Source organism: Harpia harpyja, chromosome 4 (assembly GCF_026419915.1).
Source record: "Harpia harpyja isolate bHarHar1 chromosome 4, bHarHar1 primary haplotype, whole genome shotgun sequence".
Classification (NCBI taxonomy): domain Eukaryota; kingdom Metazoa; phylum Chordata; class Aves; order Accipitriformes; family Accipitridae; genus Harpia; species Harpia harpyja.
In genome coordinates, this window is record NC_068943.1 from 53,638,333 (window position 1) to 53,658,781 (window position 20,449).

General features: G+C 38.5%; 1 protein-coding gene across 2 annotated transcripts in view; it reads left to right on the top strand.

Moving 5' to 3' along the window:
- PLCB1 (phospholipase C beta 1) overlaps positions 1–20,449 on the top strand; it is a 420,728-nt gene that overhangs the window by 296,978 nt on the left and 103,301 nt on the right. For both annotated transcript variants that reach the window (XM_052784065.1, XM_052784066.1), the window contains exons 10-12: positions 780–926; positions 9,319–9,476; positions 13,723–13,805. In XM_052784065.1, the coding sequence (XP_052640025.1) occupies positions 780–926; positions 9,319–9,476; positions 13,723–13,805 (388 nt within the window). The remainder of the gene's footprint in view (positions 1–779; positions 927–9,318; positions 9,477–13,722; positions 13,806–20,449) is intronic.

Here is a 20,449-nt window from a genome sequence, read left to right on the forward strand (position 1 = left end):
TTAATCTTCAAATATAGACTACTGGATTATTTTTTTTTTTTAGTCTAAATGTACAAATCAACACCCTGAAATCAACTTTATGCAGAAGGCTTAACAGAGAAATTCATCCTAATGTAATAAGCACAGCTCCATTGAGATCAATGGCGATATTTAAGCTAAGGATAGGACTCAGCTTTCTAATTTGCCAGCAGCATATGAAATGATCATTTATGCTGGCACTCCAGTCAGATATGAATTGGAAGACAAATATAAAAATTACAAAGCAAAGCTTAGTTCCCAGTTGAAAGGTGGTGCATTTAGTTTGCTTTGCAGTTTGGTTGCATTCCTATACACACACTGAATCATATTCAAAAGAGGTCAAAGTTAGCTGTTTCTTTGTGTGGCTCTGTTTGCTGGTTTCTTGCTTTCCTCTGGAATGCATGCTTTCTTTTGTCCCCAGAAGACCCCTTTCATTGATAGGCTTTGATTTATTTTCTCTGTTCTTATAGCCCTCTGTAAGTCTGATTCCCCTGTGCCCTTGATTATCTGTAGACACTGATTATGAAATGATTTATCTCTGGTACAGGTAAAGGGATGTGTATTACTTGCGACTTATATGGCTGAAAATGAGGTAATAGTAACAAAAGAATACATGAATAACTAGATGAAGGCCAGTTTGACGATTATATGGTCTTTCACACAGACCTTTGTATAAATGTACAGTGAACATAACATCTGTATGTTGCAAAATCTGTACTTGAAATTAATTGGTGCTTTCCCTGGATCTGTCTTTCTCTCAGGACAGATATCAGTGGATGGATTTATGCGGTATCTGAGTGGAGAAGAAAACGGCGTTGTTCCACCTGAGAAACTGGATTTAAACGAAGATATGTCTCACCCACTGTCACACTATTTCATCAATTCCTCACACAACACCTACCTCACAGGTACAGTGTTGGAGAGATCTGATTTCTTACCTTAAAAAAGTTCATAGCGTATTTGCAGAGATAACCGTAAAATATACTAAAAGCATCAACAGTAAATGATGATGGAGCTTAGTCTTCAGGGGAGCAAGGGTAGCACTTGATTGTTGTTGTAGCTGCTACACACATACATCAAATATACTTTTATTAATAGGTGAGCAGCAGCTGTGTTATTTAGATAAGGTCTGGTCTGAAGCCCAGTGAAGTCCTTGGAAAGTTTCCCTCAACTTAGATAGGATTCCAGATTAAGGTCCTTATTTGGGGAGGAGAGGGAACAATGTACTTTTTATGACAACCAAGGATAGCCAAACGAGTATGCAAAGCAGAATACGGGAAACATCTCTGTAGCTAATAAGTTTGCCCCTAAACATTAAATCTGACAGTTTGTTGAGCTCCATGAAATTTGCTTTGATTCAGAGATTAGAGAGGTTCCAATACGGCACATAGCTTTCTGACAGTTCATTCATATCTGCAAGGAATGGAAATCTGGTCTCTGACTGCATCTAATGTCTGAGCTGAAAGTTTTAGGTGCTATCATGTTTTTAAAAAGGTTGAGCACCCAGAAGCTCCTGTTAATTTGAATTAGAGTTAATGAGTCTGAACTGTATTGGTTGCATAGCAAAGTCAACAGTGCTTTAAGATTCTGAAAAAACTAAGACAGTTCAGGAATCCAACTTTTGGCAGTAATTTTCTAGTCTAGGATGCTGTTAACTTTTGAGAAAATAATTGTAAATTTACTATTTTAATTTAGTTTATGTAGGAACAAACGTTTTAGACAAGCAGATGTGCACAGGGAGTTCTCTCCTATTTGATTTGATGTTTGCTTTGTCTTGTCATGATTGCTGATAACTTAGCGTTATGTTAAAAGACAAAAAGAAGTAATGCTGCAGTATGTGCTAAAAATGTGGCTCATGGATAACATAGACTTTTTAATGTTATTAACAGACTTGCCTTAACTGACCAAGTTCTTCAGAATGCCAGTATGCCAAAACATAAACAAAACCACGCAGTGGTGATGCCCAGTTTAAACAGACCATGTGGTAGTTACTCTCATCTGTTTTGTGTTTGTTATAGCACTTTCTACAGCACCTTCTAGTGCTTTCATAAAGCAAATGAACTGTCATTGTTTCCATTAGACATCATTTTTCAGAGGTTCATATCTTGGCTGTAAAATGTGTTTTGTGCTAAAACTTGTCATATAAGTATTCAGGTTGACAGCTCTTTTGTTTCTCTGAATTAAAAGAAATGAAAATCAGTGTGGCCACTTCTAAGTTATGATTCCAATATGCAGAAATTTATGCTCTTTGGAAGAGCGCAGACATGTCCGAAGCAAAAGCAGTTTTTGATTATGATATTTTACATGCCTCTTACCTCCAGTATGGACTTTGTTCTGTCAGTGAGGATTAGGACTCACTTAAGCCGAATGCTGTAGCTTTATACAGATTTCTGGAAGAAAACAGTGAAGCTGTTGTACAAATGTGGGAAGCATAGGCCCACAGGGAAGACAAATGGTGCAGTTTAAAGTTGGTCTTGAGATAAAGTACTGCTCTCCCCTCTACCAGCATGAATTAATAGCCATTACCATACCACAGATTTTTATCAGGGCTGATCAGGACAGTCATGTTCTAAAGGTCTAGAAGCACAGAAGCCAAAGAACAAAGAATCAAGGATGGGAATTCATGATTAGTCCAACCTATTCTAAATGTTTTAACTGCAACACAAGTGACCTAACGTATTTAATTATTTTAGGAGAAAGAAAGTTTACCTTGAAACTTTACAAATTCGCTTTGACTTGTATGTGAAAGTCTGCAAATCATCTCAGATTGCATCTACAGGTTTCTTTGCCTGCTTTTCTAAATAATTTCAGAAGCTACATTTAGAATTATGATCCTCAGTCTTAAGGTAACATAAAATTCCTGGCTTAGTAAATTGGGCGGAGTAAATCAGAGTAAACTCGGGAATAGTGCAAAGTAAGTTTGAATCTCTTTCAAATTCCATTTCAGAGTGTGTACTTTCACATTTACAGGCACAAAACACATGCCCTTCCCTTTTAGTGAGTTCATTATGTTCAGTAAATGTGTGGCAGCTGGCCAACAATGGGATTAATGGTTTGATTTTTATCTGCATATTACAAAGACTGACAGCCTTAGATTTTGCTTTGAGGCTAGACCAGATACAGCAATCACATTGCTATTTGCTTTCTTCCAACAAGGACTTAGTAAAATTAATAAAATTAATGCTGGCAAACTGTTCTTTTTCCCAAGAAGATTTCGAAGGGTCTGCTCAAGTGCTCATGGCTTTGGAAGAGAAGCTTCAGTAGCAATTCTGCCCTCAGTGGAGCTGTGAAATAGCAACTAGTCATGTAATAATTATTAGGACAATAAGAAAACCATTCAGTCTAGCAATACTTTATGATTACTGTGCTTAATGCCCTACCAATTATCTCTCCCTTTGTTAGTTTTTTAAACCCAGAAAAAGCATGCACAAAGAAACAACATTATAACATAAAAAGAAACATGTGCACACTCTGAATTTATTTTTAATTACGCTGATCATTTTCCTAGCCTTTAGTAGAAACCCTTGGCAGTACATCAAGTCCTGATTATTTATTTAGAAGTGTTACAGCTTTCTTTTTCTTAGGGAAATGTAATTTTTAAGAACAAAGGTAAAAATCCATGAAGAAAGAAGTGATTTATAGTGAACCTAGGCTAGCTTAAAGAAATGTCATCTTTTGGAAACTTTTTTTTTACTGTGTCTCATCTTTTTTCTCATTGGTATCATATTTATTTATTTACTCCTTTGAACCCTTAATGTGCAAGCCTGCTTTTTTCTGGTTTCTCAGCAGTCTCACCTCAGGTTACTGCTGTTGTCACAGTGGGGAGTGACTTTGCAACATTTCCCTCAGCAGCACCCAAAGTCAAAGACAAATGATTACCTGTCATTATCAGCATTGCACACTTTGGCTATGCGACTTGCTGTTGTATATGTGAAATGCAAAATATGATAATCATAAGGCTTTAACGTATGTTTTGTCTTTGGCTAAAAGGAAAAATGATAGCAGCAGTAAGCTGCAGAGCTATCAGTTTAGCATGCATAGCCAAAGTGGGACTATCCCATTCATCGTCAGCCATCTGCTTCCTTGCTTACAGTCCAATACTTCCAGTTGTTTCTAGAAAAATGTCTCATGAGGGGCATGTTCTCTTCTTCTTTATTGCTGCTGTGGCCTCTCCTCTACTGTCCTCCAGCTTTTCTGTTCTCAGTGATTCTTCAGTCCTAACTGTTGTTGTTTATTATCTGCATTCAACACTTCCTTGAAACCTTCTTCACCTTCAAAGCCTCCAAAACAGTATCTTCACAGTTTCCAAGATGACAGCACCATATGGAAGGGAAGGAAAGCTGGATGATGCCTGCTCTGAGCATAAGTTTGTCATACCATCAAGAGCAGTTTTTGGCTGGCTGCTGTGTTGAGCTCAGGTGATCGGCAGACGAGACCCAAGGCTCTACTCTCTTCCAGCCCCACCACATCCTTCCTGATGGACTAGAGGGTAGGAAACCTCGGGGAGCTCCTGCAGCAGAGACGAGCTGAGCTGAGGAGGAGCCATAGCTGTCCTCCCGCCAGCAGACCCAGCTAATCCTGTCCAGCAGTGTTAAGACAGATAAAGGAGGTTCTTCCTGGCACTGGGGTCACAGTTTATCTTGGCACGAGGGCTAACAGGTGGAAAGAAGCAGTAGTGGTTGTTGTGCAGCTCTTCCATCCATCAGCAGTTTATGGGCGTATTTTTTTACCTTCCAGCTGTCGTTATTTCTCATGATTCCCCTTCAGAATATCATAAAACCTTGTGTAATACTGAGGAAAATGTCTCACAGGAAGGAAGCTACAGACCACTATCTGGGCCCGGTGGCCTGTTCAGTGCGACCACGGAAGTTACTTCCAGTTATATCGTTGAATTGACTATAGCCATTTAAAAAAAAAAAAAAAAAAAAAAAAAAGGCAGCAGAGGGAAAGCTGTTGTTGCTTCACAAAGTGGAAGATAGTCTGTGTGGAATGTCTTAGATGGAACTTTCTGAGATACCAGTTAGGTGCCCTGCTCTCAAAAAAAATCCTATATGTAAAAAATAGCTTCAGTAAGATGGTGATTCCCATCTGCCTGACTCTCTTGCATCTTCCTCTGAGGCAGTTTGGCTTTTGTGAGAAGATGACTACTCAATTAAGCAGGCTCTGAGTAAAAAATCCTTGGGTCTCCTGCTCTGTCATGTTTTTACATGACTGCTCTAATTTTGACAGCTGAGCATTCATACTAGCACTGTTAAACCTCAGTTTATTTTTTTGTTGTCCTAAGGGGTACCTGCCCTCCCTTACCAGCTTTACCCACGCAATTCCCTCTTTCTTAAGCCATACTCTAAGTGAGGGAATTTCTACTTTTAAAAGTGAGTGGAAACCTTGTAGAAGGGAGAGAAAAAAAATCATATAACTTGTGTCCTTAAGGCAAAACTAATTATTCTAATACAGATCAGCAACTGACACCAAAATTTCTAAAGGAAGCTTGCCTCCAGTAGCAGCAGAGGTGAACATAAAGAGTTTTAAAAAAACATTGTTTGGTCTGATCTGAGATAACTGGAGTCTCAAGAAGGAGAAGAAAAGTCAAGATCATGAAAGTGTTTTGTTTCCTTTAAGTAGTATTTCATTCACTACTGCTTAGTGAGTTTTCAAGATCCTCTCCGCCTTCTCTTATTTGCCTCTTTAGGCCAACCAGTTGAAGCATATTGAAATAAGAGATATGTTAGTTGAAGCATATTGAAATAAGAGATCTGTTATTTTCTAAATCCCCCTCTTTAAGGAGGATAGAACTGTGTTGAGGATTGGGTAACCTCTCCGACTCCAGTAGCAGCATTTGAAGATCTTCAGATAGCTGAAATCTGTAAGAGAAAGATACAGAGAGCGAGCAACAGGGGAAGGGCTCTGTGAGTACGTCCCAGTGGGTCCCACTCCCTCACTGCAGTTGGAGAGATTCAGCTGGTCATGCAGTATATCTTTCTCAAGTGGGTCCCACAGCTAGGATGAGGGTTACCCCATGCACCACGAGCCAGAGAGTGTCTGTCACAGAGCCTGGCTGCAGCGTGGGAGCTGCCCGGGCACTGCTAGCGGCTGAGCAAAAATGCAGACTCAGAGGCTGGCCAGTCCCAGGCCTCCTGGCGTATGCAAGTGTTGCATCTTCTGCTTGGGTGGGCCTGAATCAATACTGACAGCAAGCGTATTCCTGCTGCTGGCTGGAGCAAGCCTGACTGCATGTCCTGCTTTGGTCCAATGTAAAGTGTTAAAAATAACAGCCATAGGTTGACAGCCTTATTTTGACTTACATACAAGCAGTACCAGAATATGTCACAGTGGGCGGTCTAATTCGCTTGTCCTGTGTGTGGCAAAATAGCTCAGAAGGAAATTAAATTCAGATAAATGTACAGTGTCTGAAAAAACCAGCCACCAACACCTTCTGTTGCTGCTGGAGTCAAGACCCAGACTCCCAGCAGTATGGGGCTCTGAGTTCGCACACCGCAAACTACTACATCCAGAGCACTGATTGCTTTTCCAGGACTTGCCTGAAGAGACGAGATTTAAACAACTCATGTTTGTGCATGGCAAAGGGAGTATACAGGCACATCTTCATGCCAGGATAAGGTGGTGCCATGGGTGGGCGAGGGGGCAGAAGCAGCCTCTGTTTCTGGAGTAGTGAAGAGTCAGGGGATTCCAAATACCCAGATCCAAATATCCCCCCATTTGGGGAGGATGTGTATCTTAAAATGGTAACCAAATTTTAAGCCCATGTATTGCAAATAACTTTCACTTGGAAAAACAGTGATGAGTGAACCCAACAAGGATGCACTTGCTGAGAAATGAGCTGCTTAAAGTTATAGAAGTGTGGAACTGATCTGTATGGGGAAACATGGGTCATATCCTCAGCTTATATCAATTAGGCTCATTTTGCTTAGTGTCCTGTTAGGTATGATTTGGCTGATTATATTTTTTAGAACAGTGAGTTTTTGTCGAAATCTGTTTCTCCTTATCCAATATAGGGTGATGGGGTACAAATATTCTGGTATTACTGTAGATGCTGCATGTATTATAGAAGGGAATACATAATGCTTTCAATTTCCAGTATTAAAAAATTGATCAGTACTCAGGATATTAAAAATATCATACTGGAAGTATTCCCTTTAGTGTCTGTGTTAGCACATTTTAGAATGCATCTATTAAAGGAATAGTTTGGAATAGATGCAAATAGAGACTCACACAGCAGAAATTTATAAATAATATATGCAAAAAACATTTGAGGGAACATTCGTAATATTCCATATTTCAGAAAAATAAGCTATTGAGACTATTAAAACATTTGCTAGCATTTTGCACTCTGACTGGGAGTCTTTCTGAAGATTGAATGTTTTGAGGTTGAATATCCTCTTATCCTTAGCAGGAATTCTTCCAAAACATCTGAGCCTTATTAATAAAGTAGTGTGGGGAAGTGTCATATGGCAAATGATGCACGTCATGATTTACTTAAGCACTTTTGAAGGTTAAGGATCTTGTAGTCCAAAATGCTTAGCAATAATAACAGCCAGTAGTCTCTCAGGAAGTATAGCAGAATTTGTTAATAATAAAAATAGTTTGTTAATCCAAATTCAATAGGCTTTGAGGGAAAAGAAAGACAACATGAAAACAGTTTTCTAAGTGAATGTAGTTTTTTAGGCAGCAGAGTTCAGCAGATCCATATACTGAGAGCCGAGTTTCCATAAGCAGATGCTTAGAGGTGAGTGCACAGAAATGTGTGCTATTGTACCCTGACCCATGCTCGTGCTTGTTTGCATCTGCAAAGAAAAAGAGCCGGTGCTTATCCCAGACATTGGGATTGCACCAAAAAGGCTTTTGTGTGAGTAAAGATAATCTGCCATAATGAAAGGGGAAACACAGGAAAAAATTAAGTAAAAAAAGAGACACATTTTCACTTCGCTGACTCTGGGTTTTCAGAACCTTCCAGCACTGTCCAAATTCTTCTGTTATTAACATGTATTTCCCATTGGTTCCAGCAGGAGCTGAGAAATCTTACGGATTTCAACAGGACTAATGTTAATACCTTGTGGAGTATTTAATGATTGCTCCAGCTCATGTATCAGACACAAACAATAGGCAGGAATTTTCAAATAAAAAGGGTTTTCTGTTACAGTCTTTAGTGGAAGGTAAAAACACAGAGAAAGCAGACAATGCTATTTCATGAAGCAAACTAAAACATGTAGTTCCCAGCGTAAAACCCGAACCACAGAACCACAGAGACAATAAAATGAGTATTAGAGTAATCTGCGTTATATTATATGCCAGTCTCGATTAAGTATTTAGATGTCCCCCATCGGTGAAGAATCTTTAGTGTAAGTGAACTCACTGCCGCCTTAAAAGGCAAGTGAATTCCCTTCAAGAAATCCAGCAAGGTCTTCTCAGGAAGGCTGCTAGAAAGCAGGAAGCTGCATCCATTTTCCTCACATCTAAAAAAAGCACTAAGCCTTTCTTCCATTATCTTTACCTCTCTGCTGCAAGAAATTTGTATCCATATGACTGGAATCAAACCTGTTACAGCAGATGAAGACACTCTGGCTGGATATCCTTCCCTGAATACAATTGGATTTCTTTCTTGCATTTTTGGGGGGTTTGCTTTTGGGGGGGGGGGGGGAGTTTAATACTTCCTGAGTTTGGGAAAAGCTGAGTTTTCCTTGTTTATTTTTAGATTCATGTTATGGCCTTGTTGGAAACTGGTAGTTTAATTAAATTTCTCCCTACATAACGCAGTATCACATCAGGAAATTTAACTGACCAACTCAGTGCGATGATTAGCATATTATATATTGATTTGAGACCTAGTAATGGTACCATTAGTGACTGTGCAGGAGGTTTGTTTTATCTTGTATTAAACTGCATTGCATGTTATGAGAAAATGTGATCTTGCTGTCCTGAGTCACTTCTGAATTTCACATTGCTTGTCAAAGCATAACAAAGTCTTTTAGAGCTAAGCCATTTTTTTTTTTTAATTTTATTTTATGCATTTGATGCTGTCTATCAGAAGTTTTTGAGTTGGCTTCAGTTTGGTTGTTGATCCTCACTCACAGCAATTTAACCCAAACCTAGAATCCAAACCATGACATTGACTCTGCCTAAGTTATTTTCATTATGTTCTTCTGCTTTTTGTATGCCTTGGAGTGTTATTCCTCTCAGCTGAGGGTAAAAGATGCTGTTAACTTTAATTATTATTAGATTATGTCTATTTATTCCCGAGGCCCAAAATGACTTTCCTTTTTTCATGTTCTTGTGCTGTTGCAGCTGGACAGCTGGCTGGTAACTCATCAGTGGAGATGTATCGGCAAGTGCTTTTGTCAGGCTGCCGCTGTGTGGAGCTGGACTGCTGGAAAGGACGAACAGCTGAAGAAGAGCCGGTCATTACACACGGATTCACTATGACAACTGAAATATCCTTCAAGGTACAGCAACACAGCACACGGGTGTAGTTGGCTTCAGCTGGGGCAGTTTCTTTCATGTAAAATGCATCACAAATACATTGCTAGAACATTACTGCGTAGGTGGAAGGGAAGAGAAATGTGAGGGCAAAAAGATGTTTTAGGAGGAGATTTCAGAGCACGTGCAGAATCATTGGAAGAGAAGAGTTGCAGTATTTGGACCTTGCACAAGAACAGGTTCTTGGTCATCATGGCAGTTGAAGGAAAAGGGATTATATGGTGTGATAGCCTGTGCCATTTGGGGCCTGGGCTCAGTGCCCAGGTCCATACTTCTGTGCATGTCCCTGCAGCGCATCTCACAGGGAGAGAAACGGGTAGACCACAGTCAGGGCTGAAAGACCAGGTGTTGCCGCCACAACTGGTTTTACACAGTGTAAAATGGGTCTGCGGGTGCGTCTGGAGCCAGGAGGATGGGAAGAAGGACTGGTTTGTGTTACAGCTCCATAGCGTGTGGCGGGGAGGAGAGCTGAGATGAAGGCTGCAAGAATTTGAACAGCGATAAGCAATGCGTCAGTATACTCTTTTTCTCTTCTCTGCCTGGTAAGTCAGAGTGGGAGACAAAAGTGCTGAACTGAGGCAGAAAACAGCAGCTATCATGGAAATCTCTGCAATTTGCAAGCCTTTAAATTCCTATGAGCGGAGAATAGGCTACTCATGCCCAGATGGGCAGGTCCCATCTACAGGGTCCAGACATTCAGTATTATATTCACAATTTAAAAAATTAATAACAGCGTGTGCGATGTTACTCTTATCCCTGATACTTGGGATCAGATCTGAAGCACTGGAGGATGAAAAAGAAAAATTAGTATCTTTGGAGATTGTGAGGGGATATTTGTGCCATTTAGACCTTAAACATATCAGCCGTATTACTGAATTTCATCTTCCGTTTCCTTTTTTGATAATAAAAGGTAGATACTATACCCTTAGCAATAACCTTAAGTTGTTATCTTCTTGTAATTCTTAAAGATGGTTTTGATCCAAGGCGTTAAGAGGAGCAGGATGGAGGTGTTTCTCTATAATACTAAGATCGGTAGTCAGCACAGCTTATAATGATACATCAGGATATCATTTTTGAAGTGTGAAGAAATAATTCTTGTTCATCTGAGACACTAATTCACCATGGAAATGCATTTCTGGACTTACCTGTGTGCAAGAAGATGTGGAAAAATGTTCATTACTGAATTTGGTTATGTTACAGGTGTTAGGTGTGGCTTCTCTACTAGCTACAGCTTTGAAGCATGTCTCCCACACTTGAAGCATGAATTGTTGGGTTTGGGGTTTTTTTGCCTTCTAGTGCCTTCCTTTAGGAAAAAAAGCAAACAATACTGCCACACAGACAAAACACAAAGTTTCACTCACACCAGAACACTCCTTTCTTTTTTCAGTTTGTTTTGTCTAACTCTTCACTGATGAGTTAATCACAGGAAAACGTAAAACAACCTTCTTGCACGTTTGTTGTTAACTTTTCAGTTATGTTTTTATGAAGCCAATTATGTTTATAGGCATAGAGTTTGATTGCTGGAAGTCCTTTAATTAAGGAAGATAGCTCAACTCCTTTGGTCATGAGCAGGAATTTAAAACAAAGTTAATCTGATTCTTAAAAGGATCATTAGCAGAAATGAGGATTATCCCTGGTTATTTACATGTTCAACCCTAGGCATTGTGTTGACAGGAGAGATATTGGAAGGTATTTTAAACCTACTAAGGAATATTTCATCTGTCACTTCAGGGCAAGTATTTTTTCTCCACACAGAACGTAAAATGTAAAAATGTATCGACTGCTGGTTTCTTTTCAACACTCAAAGTGTACTGCTCGGCTGAGGAGGAGCAAAATTGTAGTGAAATAATGTCAGAAGTGTGTGAATCAATTCAGAGTGATCACTGGGTCTTGAACGCTGAATCATTTATCAGCTCACACTTTCGGCGTGACCACGGCACATAATGCTTCTGTTCAGTCTGCCTCAGATGGGCTTTCTGAAGTGTGGAGACAGAAGCAATTGCTGGAGGTTTTGTGGTTTTTTTGTTTGATTGGTTTTTACCTTGCTTCATGACATACAGAAATCAGTAAGGTTTTTCTCAGCTGCAGATTGTGAGCTATTGCCAGGGTGAGATTTTATAGCGAACCAACAATATTTTTCATGCCATAACCAGGAATCTGTGCGTGTGTACTTTATATGTACCTCGAAGACCTGTTTCAGGTGAGTCATTCTGCAGCTGGAGTAAAGTATGAAACTTAGCATGGTGTTCCTCTCTGACCATAGAGAATTTGCATTTACATTTGAATGCAGTGCAAGGCTGAATCAGCAGCATATCTGATTCTCCACTGAACCCATGCCTGAGCTTCTCATCCTCAGATTTCATCTGTGTAATCCTGATTTTACTCTTTCAGGTTATTTTCCCATGCATGATGGGTTTCATCCCTTCTTGCAGTTGAGAGGGCAGTTGAAAATAAATTTATGGATTTACTCCACAGCTTGAGCATTGTGTAGGAGCAAGAAGGGCCTCAAGACTGCTTTCAGCAGTACCTCCTATATCCAGCCTCAAGTGTTCTTAAGCCCTGCATGATGCTCCATAACCACGGGGAGGGTGCAGGTGGGTGGAGACCAAGCCAGTGCTAATGATCTGGGTGGAGAGCATCAAGATGGGAGGACTCAATATTTGTAACCCAATTCTCAGCACTGCTGTTCCCTTGTAATGGCAAAATTGCCTTAGATACTTTTGAGAATCCCACCGGTTCTGAACAGCGTTAAGGTGGTACCAGCACTTAGTGATTTACTGGAGCTGGAAAGAAAGTGTGCAGCAGGAATCACTCCATTGTGCGTTCCCCCATGGGAGAACCGCTGCTGTGAAACTGCAGCTTCCTACCTGCTTTCACCCAGCCTTCTGCACCATTTATTATTCTTCCAATAAATGCTTTGCCTATCTGCTTTCTTTAAAGACTAGAAGTGGTCTTAGTTGAAGTATATGAATGGTTAGTGATACATGAAGCATTTAAATATTTGGTGATTGCAGTTTAGTAAATATAGTCATTCACCACCTGTGTGTGTTGAGAGCAGTAGTTTCTCATCTTATAAGAGATACTACAACAATTTGTGCATGACCTGTGTTTTTTTCTACTTACATGAAGACTGTAAATTTTGTTTGTATCCTAGCTCATATTGGCAAATCTTGAGATGGATTGTGCTTTGCTTCCAGCTCTGGATTCTGCAACCCGGCATCAGAGGAATGTACCAGAAGCCCAGCTTTCATTTTAGGAAGCGGATTTCTTGCTGTTACACTTCTCAATTGAGCCTTTAAAAGTACAGAAAATGAACAAAAGGAATCCCCAGAGGAGGCTTGTTTAAAATAAATAAATCTTTTAGTTTTTAGTCATCCTTGTGATCTGGGAGGGAACAGGCTTTACAGGTTCTTACAAACTCCAGAGTTTGACATCAATGCATATGGAAAGTCTTCAGTGTTTTATAAGTTCTTTTGGAAAAACAATTGTGTTCCAATTGTTACAGAGTCACACCAATAGAGAAACATTGACTGATTTGTAACAGTGAGTGCATTACTGTATTATGCACCCCATTAAAATTAGTGCTATCAAATGATTTCTCTACTAGATTTACAGTTACCATTTTCCATCAGAGCTGAAAGGAAACAGTTTCAGTTTCTGAGCCCTCTGATGATTACTACGCAGCCAACTATTGTAACTGAGTAATGTTTTTTCTGTTTTTTCTTTCTTTTGCCTTAAAGAGATTTCTGTCATCAAAAAAAGAGGGAACTAAAACTTGTGAGTCAGAGTAACTAAGGATTTTATGGATACGTGCTTGTGCTGCTGATGTTTAGAAGACACGCGTTTGTCAGAGCATGTTTATTATTATGCAAAATAGTTCATGAAAGTCATAGCTTCAGGCATGGAACAACTCCACACGAAGACCAAGTTTTACATTTAAACTATTGATTTGGGCAGACATAAGTCATTTCTTGAGAAATGCAGTGCTTGAGGCTCATCAGGCATTTTGGAGATTTGATTACAGTTCAGGTTGAAAAATTTGGTTGCTGCAAAACTACATCCGGAGCTTTCTGGGATGTTTAGAACGGAAGGTCTGATTTCAGGCAGTTTGGGCATGATTTCAGACCTCTTTGGGTCTTTTCTGTCTTCAAAGACAAAATGCTGTTTCTTTAGAGACATAAATTTGTAACTGTATGTATTTTGATTCTTTAGGAAGTAATAGAAGCTATTGCTGAATGTGCATTTAAGACATCACCCTTTCCAATCCTCCTTTCCTTTGAAAATCATGTGGATTCGTAAGTAATTACCATGTTTTCCTGTATGATGTTACATTTTTTAATAAGGTCTGAGCACAGAATTATGTATGCACTTGTGGCAGTTTTATTATATGACATGATCAACGGCTCTTACCCCGCAAAAACTTGTATTGGCTTAAGTAACCAAGTTGATCAGAATGAATCAGACATGTTCTTAAAAAAACCTTCCTGAATCAAAACCTTTTGTATGAAAGAGAAAATTTGAATAATTGTGAGACAAATTGCATTAGCTTTACAGTCTTGGTATGTCCTGCTGGAATGTAGTAGTACTTCATCAAAGAAAAAGAAACAATATTTCACCTGCTTACGACCCTATTCTGTGCTATAAGCATGTTCAGTACACAGAATTTGGTCTGTTTCTCATGTGCTAGAAGTAGAGGCCAGAACCATAGACTAGCTAGGACTGTGAAACAGGTGGTATGGATGGCCAGGAACTGTTTGTTTTCTACCAAAAAATACCAGTTTGCCTAAGCTGTTTTCTTTTTGGTTTTTTTTCAGTTACAAAGAAAGGACAATTTTTCTGTGTAAGAAAAGAAAAAATAAGTGAGAACACTTCTAAATTTGTCCCAGTGATCTATTATTATTATTATTATTATTATTATTATTATTTTAGTTCTGATTCTTCGTTTTTAAAGTTTGACATTAACTTTGGGTTTGAATATAGAGACCACATGGTTCAAAGTGGGGTGACATTGACGCATAACATGTGCCTTAACCTCAGTTGCCTTTTCGCCTTTTGTTTTCTGCTGTGAAAACATTTTCAACACTTGTGGGGCCAGTTTGGACTGAGAAACTTTTTTTTAATGTGAAGTAAAAAGTAATCTTTGGGGCAGCTATGAATGATTTAATACAAATCAGAAAAAATGTTGGCACTTTTGCTTCTTAAAGAGGAAAAGGGTGAGGGCTAACTGCTTTTCCATTGTTTTAGGAAGAACATTCTCATCATAAGGGAAGGAACTGGTAGAAGAAGCTATGTAAGAATGTTTTTAAGAACAGATGTGACAATAGTGATCAAAAATTATGTAGGTGGAAAAATCTAAAATCTGAGAGCTGACCTACACTATCTGTATGTCTAAGTTTACACTACCTTTTTTGGACAAATATGTGCTTGCTCTGCACGCATTTAAAGGCCACATGGTTATGATTCAAACAGCTAGCTGTTAAATCCTGCTTAGTTAGTTCTGTCTTCCTCTGAAAGACCACACAGATACTGCATTTAATTTCCTTCTCTAATTGGTCCCCTCCTTTTTTTTTTGGTGTAAGTTATATCACTTTGGACTTGCTTGTGCTCACCTACTGCTGTAGGTTTTAACTTGCAATGCTTTTCTCAGTGCTTCCAAATGCAACCTTTGGTCTTTAGAAAAGATCTCAACCATCATTCTTCAATGTATTATACTTTGTATTCATTCTTCTGTATTTGTTAAAATATACATTCACTGCATTACTATAAGGCAGAGAAAAAGCAACGTCCAGTTTATTTTAACCAGAAGGGTTACATTTTTCTTCCTTTAAAGTCATTAAGACTTAAATCTTCAACTATTCCAGGGCGATCTGTTCTATTTTAGGAAAGTAAAGAAGTAAATACTTGTATAATATAAACTCCTGTCAGATATAAGTTACGTACAAAACTGGCTTTAAAACTGTAAGATGAAACATTGTCAAAACTAAAGGTGATGTGATACTGCAGGAACATGTCAAAAAGGGAACAGTTACTTACTGCTGCATTACTCCAATCTTTAGAATTTGCCCCGCAGAAACCATTGAACCTTTCTCTTCAGAAAACTCCAGTCATGGAATAATGAATTATCCCTAAGCGTATTATTTGATGTCCTTTTCCATGCATTGCTATGACATAGGTTTTTAGCAAAGCAAGTCTGCAAAAACAGTATCAAGTATTTTCTCTTTCTGAGGCTTTATTGCTATTTATTATTTTTTGCTGCAGTAAATCATCAGACTTAATGAGTATAATTTCTAATTTTGCTTTGGCTGAAAACAATTTCTAGTTATTTTACCAACTGCTACAATTATCTCTTCATTTCTTCACTAGTTGCTAGAGAAATCGGCAATTAGTCATGCCACTCACAGAAACCTTCACCTAATTTCATGGAATGCTCCTTTTGTCCCTTCATTTACTTGGAATGTTGTTTTTCTCCTGGATCTTAAAAGATGGGCTTTGCCCTGAGTATTAACAAAAAATGCTAAGTGTTTTTATAGAATTGCTGTCAAACAAATCTTCTGACATCAATTTCTACTTTTGGGTGACCAAATTTTTCTTCTGATTTTCAAGTTACAAGAATCAGTATTCATGTATGAAATGCTGGTCCCATACAAAGCAGTGGAAATTTTGGCATTGGCTTAAACAGAAATATGGTTTTAGCTTGTGTTCTCTATTCATGACTTTTAAACAGACTGCGATTATCAGAGGTAAATAAGTTTTACATCACCACCACAGATGTGACAGCGTTAATTACCACTGGACTTAAAATGCAATTTTTCTTCCTTCTGGTTTATGTTCATGAGAATATTTTTAACACTTTCTGTCCACCTAGGGAACAAATCACTTGTTAGCACATAGTGTTAATCATCTCATTTTGCTTGCTTTCAATGTTTTTCCTAAAAGGACTCCTCTCTAATGTCTACATAGCATGTGAAGAATTTTCATTTCCTTTGCTATAACTCCACTATGTAGTATATTTCTTCTTGCCTGTTTTTATACAATAAAAAGTTTAGAAAAAGAGGCAAGCATATAGATTTTAGAATATATAAAATGTTATATATATACCATCATTTATATTGAAGTGAAAACATGCACAATGAAAAAAAGACAGTACTAAGAAAAGATGTGGTTCTATCAAAAAATAGAAAAGTGCCTTGAAAACATTGAAAAGACCTCAAGAAGACCTTGATGCTTGAAATTGGGCTTGCAAGAAGATAAGCAATCTGCAAATCTGAAAGCAGACATTCTATAATTAGAAATGTACTGATGATATAGCAAAAAGGTTAAGTGATCCTTGAGCAGTATCCATGTAAGATTGCTTCCAATATTAAATTTAATTACAGTTATTCATATTGCTGGTTTCTTGCTGGAATTGTGATTTCAAATATTAACAGGATTTTTATCACTTTTTCTTCCTATGCTTTAAATTATTTCAGACTCTTCTGGGAAGCATCCATGTCTTTGTCTTATGCAGAAGAAGGATCTCTGCAGAAGTGGTGATAATATATTGTTAGGAGCAGTAGTCGTGCAGTAGTGCCAAAGAGCCTCTGTGATTGACTTTCATAACAGGCATAATACAAACACAGTAAAACAAAGTACAAGCAGTACAGTAATAGTAATGAAAACATTTCTTAATATTCTTTGTATTTCCATATCTCCAGGTATCATGTTCCCACTTTATCTTCCCTTGCCCTGGCACATTTTGGGGGCATATATAATTAGTCTGTGCTACCCGTCTATGTCTGCACAGTGAAAATCATAAGGCAGATAAAGTCAGCTCTTTTCAGGCAATCAATTCTCATTACAATACATGAATGCTGAGAGACTTTCCAATAACAGTAGATGTGGACTGGGAAATACCTGCTTTTTTGTTTCATAACACAAATGGGGAAATATGTTGATGTAGAAAAGCTGGTATTTCAATCTGTTGTTCTGGTTCATAATTTTGAAAGAAGGGAAAATAAAAAGAAACTGATATTCCAGCTTTTAAACTACTATGATAGTAATACATAATCTATACTATTACTAATGATCTATCTCTTGAAAAGAGAGAGAGAACACAAAAAAACTACCACTCAGTTAAATCCTGGTACTCCTAAATATTTTTTATTCCCTCTTAGGAGCTTTTAAAAATAACTGTGCATATAGTCCAGTTCACAAAGACAAGTAATTTTGTAACATCAAGGTTTTCCTCCTTTGGCCTTTCTACTACTGCAAGATTGGTTCATAGTATTAAAAAACGTTAGTTTTTCACATATTTTTCCTTTTCCTTCTTTCTGCTGCTGGGATGCAGTGGCATTGGAATTTATACGCTAAACAGAAATAGTGTTGCATTACATTTTTCTCTTTTGCAAAAATGAAAGTTCTCACTGTGCTCTCTTTGAGGTAAACATGTAAGTAATCACAGAAGATCAGAAGAATTTGTTCTAGCTGTGGTGATAGTTTGAAATTTATTAGATCTAACTTTTGCATATTTTGGGGGGATTCATATCAAGAGTTCTTTCTGGAGTTGATGTGCCCATTTAAAAGTGCTGATGTCACATCTAATTACTATGATTTCAATAATTGTGCTCTTTTGATTCAATAAGATGTCCTTTGAATTTTCTGGGTTCTAAGAGCATGGGTCTATTCAAAATATACGCTGGTGGCGAAGTCGGAAAGAAAATTCGCTATAATGACCCTAGACTGATAGCAAATACCTAGTCTGCTTGCTTACTAGAGTGAGGTGCCTTTATTTTCCTTGGTAGCTGGCGGTTAGAAATAGCTAACGCACTGTCGTAGCCTGATCTATTCTTCCCGTCACTTCCCTTGTGGGTTCTTAGTTCCACTGCCTTGCTCGTCTTCATCTTAATTTTCCATCCTCAGCTAAAAGTGGCTTTTAGCTTTTTTTTGCGGAATTGGCCGCACACAAAAGAAAGCGTTAATGAAATGCTGTAGTGATTTAAACTGCATGAAGCACTTGCATAGCTTTGTGGAGTAATTTAAAGCCTCCTCACAATATATTTTGTCAGTGACTGAGCTAATGACCGGTTCACCCCCTATCTGCTTCAAGGGACATCCAGAATGCTGATCTCAGGGAAATTACATTTTCTGATTCAAATGCCACCCAGCCTTTATCTCAGCTCCGGTTTGGCCTTGCTGACCCCGGGAAGAGCTGCAGTGCCAGGTGCTCAGCTGGTAGCTAATGACAAACTAGACACAGTGGTGGCTGTACTCTTAGTTCGCAAGAGAAAAATGAGCACTCCTTTTCTCCTATATACCAAGCTCTATTTTGTCATGAAAAATAGCTCCATGGTAACATAACCACGAATACCATCCACGTATCTTCCGTGATACGCAGATCATAATTAACAATAGTTGAGGAAGTTATATTAAGCAATATAAACCTGTCCTTTAATCGAGACTTCTTAACAGAGTGTCAAAAAAGGAAACTTTTAAAGGTACCTAAGCTCAGATGTTACAGATTTTAAACAGGCACATATTACAAAAATACACAGTTGTCTAAAATTAGAAAGAGAGTGACTGTAGCAATGAGCTGCATTTTAAGATGATTTGAGTAATATTTCCAAGCAGTATAACCTGTCTTCAGTCCTAAAACTCCCATCACTGATACATAGGAATTATTTCATTCTTTGGTTGCACTTTGGGAAAATTGATTATAAGCAGAGTTTACTGAGGTTCAATTTACTTCTAGAGGATGTAGTGAAAACTGCTGAAGTAATTTTCTATGGTAAAATTTGACACTCTACCTGATTTTAAATAAAATTTAAAATTTTTTAAAAAAGGAATCTGACCACATACCCAAACAAGCATAAAATGATCATTGAGCAGCTCCACCTAGCAGCTTGTTATTACATCCAGATCCCCACTAAGACGACTGTCCTGATATGTTGGTCCCAGTTATATACACATAACATGCATGCAGCATGTAATAGTATGCATATAAAAACACTTATTACAGCAATTCTCCAAACTGAGATAATACATCTTAGCAGTAGCACAATTACATCTATGCTATGACTTCTGCCAGCGAGGATATGTCAGGGGAAATAATTCTGAGTGAGCTGGTGAGAGCAGTGCAAGCTTTTGGTGCAAACCCAGCCCAGGAGGTCTGCAGATGGGTCATTGCTTTGTTGTGGAGCACAGTGCAGAGGTGCAGCCGCAGCTCCGGGCAGGGCTGCGCCTGAACGGGCTGTCACGCTGCACAGGCACAGCACCCACCTCACATGGGCTGACAAATAGGGTGGGAAAGTGGACTGCGTTTTAGCAGAAAATGGGCAGTAAAACTAACTGCATTTTAGAAATCTGCAGTAAAACTAGCTGCTTCTCTACCAGTGCCTATAACTGATGCAGCTTTGCTGGTTTTGAGACCCAAGTAATGTCTTCTGCCCCTTCTTCTGTATGGCTGTGCCTTATGGACATGCTGAGTGAGGCGATAGGTACACTTGGCTTGGGAAATTTAACAGACACACCTGCACAGGAGACTCCTTTCTGTGTAACTGTTTTGGGTTTTGTGCCCCAGATCAGGTATGACAAAAAGAGAACAAAATCCAAATGGGGCTGGGGGGATATGTGTGTGAGAAGAATGCCAGGCATATGTAGAAAGTAACATAAGGAGGAAAATATTTAAACTTCAAATAAAAATGTTGCCTGAAAGAGGCAAATTCACGTAACGGTTATTTCCCTAAAGGTAACAACTGACAGCCTCATTTTTTTTATTTTCTAAGTGCATGGGAAAATATACCTCAATGTTAAAGTTCAGTTTCACTATTATTCAATTGACTAGTGCCTTTACTTCATGTGTGATCCTTTTGATAAGCTCTATCAGAGGAATGGGAATAATTGCATGATATATCTAGGTCTCTCTGAAAAATTCACAGCAATTGGATCGGGAAATTATATCTAG